This window comes from Priapulus caudatus, unplaced genomic scaffold (assembly GCF_000485595.1).
Source record: "Priapulus caudatus unplaced genomic scaffold, Priapulus_caudatus-5.0.1 Scaffold316, whole genome shotgun sequence".
Classification (NCBI taxonomy): domain Eukaryota; kingdom Metazoa; phylum Priapulida; class Priapulimorpha; order Priapulimorphida; family Priapulidae; genus Priapulus; species Priapulus caudatus.
This window is the reverse complement of record NW_014577377.1, coordinates 117929-121502: the sequence shown is the minus strand read 5'-3', so window position 1 is coordinate 121502 and position 3574 is coordinate 117929. Positions and strand designations below refer to the sequence as shown.

The 3574-nt window shown below is 42.7% G+C and overlaps 1 protein-coding gene across 1 annotated transcript in view; it reads left to right on the top strand.

The window, feature by feature from the left end:
* Nucleotides 1-2463, top strand: part of LOC106808945 (protein inturned-like) — a gene marked incomplete at its 3' end in the record, with an annotated part of 137392 nt that extends 134929 nt beyond the window's left edge. The window contains 3 exon segments of the mRNA XM_014811868.1: nt 183-352; nt 845-945; nt 2280-2463. Of these exon segments, the coding sequence (XP_014667354.1) occupies nt 183-352; nt 845-945; nt 2280-2463 (455 nt within the window).
* Nucleotides 2464-3574: the final 1111 nt, after the last annotated feature.

Genomic DNA, 3574 nt, shown 5'->3' with positions numbered 1-3574 from the left:
CGAATTGACTCTAATGGCACCACCAGGTGGTGCTGTTCGCGCTTCGCGCGTATACCGGGCTGCAGTGCGTCTAGTAGTAGTACTGACAAGTTGTGTTTATTAACCATCATTTTATTATTGAAACGGTCCAAGTGCCTGTGATGCAGGCTTGATCTTTGATAATGTGTTTTGCGATCTTTCAGGGAGTTTGGCACAGGCGCACGACCGAGATTCCGATGAAGAATCTGAGGCGAGCATGCAGTCTGGAGCAGCAAGTGATAACTCGCACTCGCTCAGGGAGGCGGAGACGCCGCCTCATCCTCGCAAACTGACTTCTACGCCATCTGACGAGTCAGGCAGCAGCATATTCAAAGTGAGCGTCTTCGTCTGTCAAAGCATCCCACGTATTATACGTCGAGCTCTGTTAATGTCAATCTACCTCTGTCTCGATGTCTCGTCTGTCTGTTCGTACGTCCATCTGTCAGTCCGTCAATCTGTCCGTACGGCCATCTGTCCGTACGTCTATCTGTCCGTACGTCCATCTGTCTGTCCGTCCATCCGTCCATCTGTCCGTCCGTCCATCTGTCTGTCCGTCCATCCGTCTGGTTATCTATCTATCTGGCGGTATTTATTCCTCTTTTTTTATCTGTACGTGAGAACATGAATTAATTTAATGTATTTTAACTTGGCGCCGATTGAAAATGGCTGTGGCTTACATCAGACAATGTACGAATACAGCTTTGTTGCTCTTTTGCAATTTGTTCCCAGTAATTATATGTCTGTTTCACGTGCTAGCTATTGTATTGGACCTTTTTTACTGCCACTTTTTGCTGGGCGTTGTTAAGTCGTGTATGTATGCATTCAGGCAAACAAGAAGAAGCGAACCATGATTAGTGCAACCAGCCTTACCTCGTTGAAGAAGAGCATGGTCGACCTTACTGTCAGTGAAGATGACACATTTCCCAAGTAGGTTTCTCCTCCTAACGATGGGTTTCTTATTGTACACATAGAATATATATCATGCCTCATGAGAGATCGTCGAGTTATGTAATATTTAAGTGTGTGGCTAGTTTTAACTGGCATTTAAATCTTATTTCGAGTTGTAATTGAATGAAGCAAATATATCAGATATATATTACAGGTCGTTATGCCTGTGCGTGCGCGTGCGTGCATGCGTGCATGCGTGCATGTGTGTAAAAATATAAAAGGTTGATTGTCCTTCATAGTATTGGGGTAGATTATCAATAATGTTAGGCATGTAAGTAATTATTAGAAGTAAATATAAAGTCTTATTATTAGTTAATTTAATCGTTAAATTATTTTCTAGACTTTTAGTGCTTGAAAATTTTCTTGATGTTGGTAGCTATCCATGCTCCATGCTTTCTAAAGCCTTATGTGACAGGTGTAAAAATATCTGCCCGTGTTAACAGTGCTTTGCGTTTCCATGCATGTGATGGGCTGACGAGGTGATGCTATCTCACCGTATGTCATGGGCAGCTGCTGAATCAGCTGTAGAGCTATATTTGTCTCTTTGGGCAGATCGTCAAACGAGTTCCCTCAGTATCACATCGATTTTGTGTGTGTTTTAGATAGTTAGTTATCCCTCGTAGGTGCCTAGATGGCACATAAGGCAGTGACAAGATATCTCCAACGTCGTCGGTCCACAGCGTGTCCCATGACAGGTCACACATCTGCCTCTCCTTCTCGGTGGTCTTTCTCCAGGTCTCATTTGGTCTTCCCCTTCTTCTTCTCCCGTCTGCTGGCGTCTGTGTTTTAGATACCTGTCGCAAACAGGCTAGTAATCGTATATTTTCGTGGGCGCATTCAGTTGGTGCTATACGTAGTTTGCCAGACGTTTTGCTTGAAAATGTTGCTGTATGCTATACATATTTACTAGATATATTCTCGTCTCGCGTACAAATTACGGTCTGGAATTTTCCAACGTTTTCCAACCATTCTCGACTCGCAAATGATACTATATTATTCATAGAGGTGTTACTACATTCGCCACACGTACATTACAGTTGGGTTCCATTAGCCAAAGATGTCGACTCATGTGTAAAAAGGATAAATTCAAGCAACCCAAATGCCTATGGGTGCTTCCTCTCTGAACTAGCATTGCTTCGTATACAATTCTTTCACGAATACATTCAGTCTGTCCTATATTTTTATGCACTGTTATCTCTGTGCGAAGTATCGTAACTTCTTCATTGATTTGCCATCCCCTAGGGCATCATTCGAAGCCAACAAATTATCTGCAGCAGTTTTTTGTTCTTATAGTTGGAAAACTTTATCTGCAGGCTGACGAGAGGCTGTGAGAACACACTCTTTCATTATTTGAGCACAGACGTTGCCGAGGGCGTTTTCGTCTGCCCAGTGACAAGTGGCTCCCCCTCGTGTCCTCTTCAGAAACAGGTGGTGACAAACTTCAACACCTGTTGCATGGCGATTAGAACTGTTCTCCAGCAGTCAACTAGACGAAGTGTACGTATCGAAAAGGGCGCTCAGCGCACTGTTTTCACTACAAACAAGGGTACACCTTAATCAGTAAACTTGGTGTCATCGTGCAAGCTGCAAAGAACAGGGGCCCATTGTCAGAAACAAAAGTAGTATTGACATTAGTCTTACCAATAACTTTTTTTAGACCAGACCTCTATACAATCAGGAGTTAATAAAGACAAATTTGTCTTTATTAACTCCTGATACAATGCATATGAGTAACCCCTAACTCAACGATGTTTCTGTCAGCAGTCTACCAGAAAAGTTCATGTTAAGACTAATTTTGTTTCTGACAAGGGGCCCCAGATCATTGCATTTATGCATTTATGCATCTTCATTGCCATTCCTGATACTAAGAAGAATTATTGTTTACAAGTAATAACAATATGATATAATTACTTATACAGTTTGTATTACCATCAATATTATAGCAAGTGCACCATGACACCCCCATATAGTAATTTAAATGTCTGAAAGCGAGTTTATCGTTGAGCATCTGTAGTGTTTTTAGCTCATCTGACGAAGTCAGATGCAGCTTGTAGAATCGCATGATCGTCCGTCCGGCCGTCCGTGCGTCCGGCCGTCTGTGCGTCCGTCCGTGCGTCCGTCCGTCCGTCCGTCAACAGTTGGGTACAAATCTTAACCGCTCGACGTACGGTCACGATATTCGGGACGTCGGGGGGGGGATCGTGAAAAATAATAATATATATATAATCATACCAATAAAAATGAGTAGACAGATATAAAACGTACACGTTTTTTTGTATCACAAATCAGGGCTACCGAAATGGCGCGTAGTCGCTGGTACCGCCGCGATACCTGAATTTCATTTATTGCGTTACCATAACCAAAGCACTGAGTATCGCACCGGGTACTCATAAGATTTTTTATCAAAGCGTTCGAAACTTTTCTTTGTTGCTGTTGAAATAACAAAAATCCCGATAAACATCGGTGAAGCCAAGTAAAAATTAAACATACATCCGAGCGGCCATTTGCAATAGCGAGCGAGATAGTGTGGCAACCAGCGCTTGTTAATGGAATTTATGGAATATGCAAAAGAAATGATGCCAGTCTACTCCCACTGCCTACAGCCGAA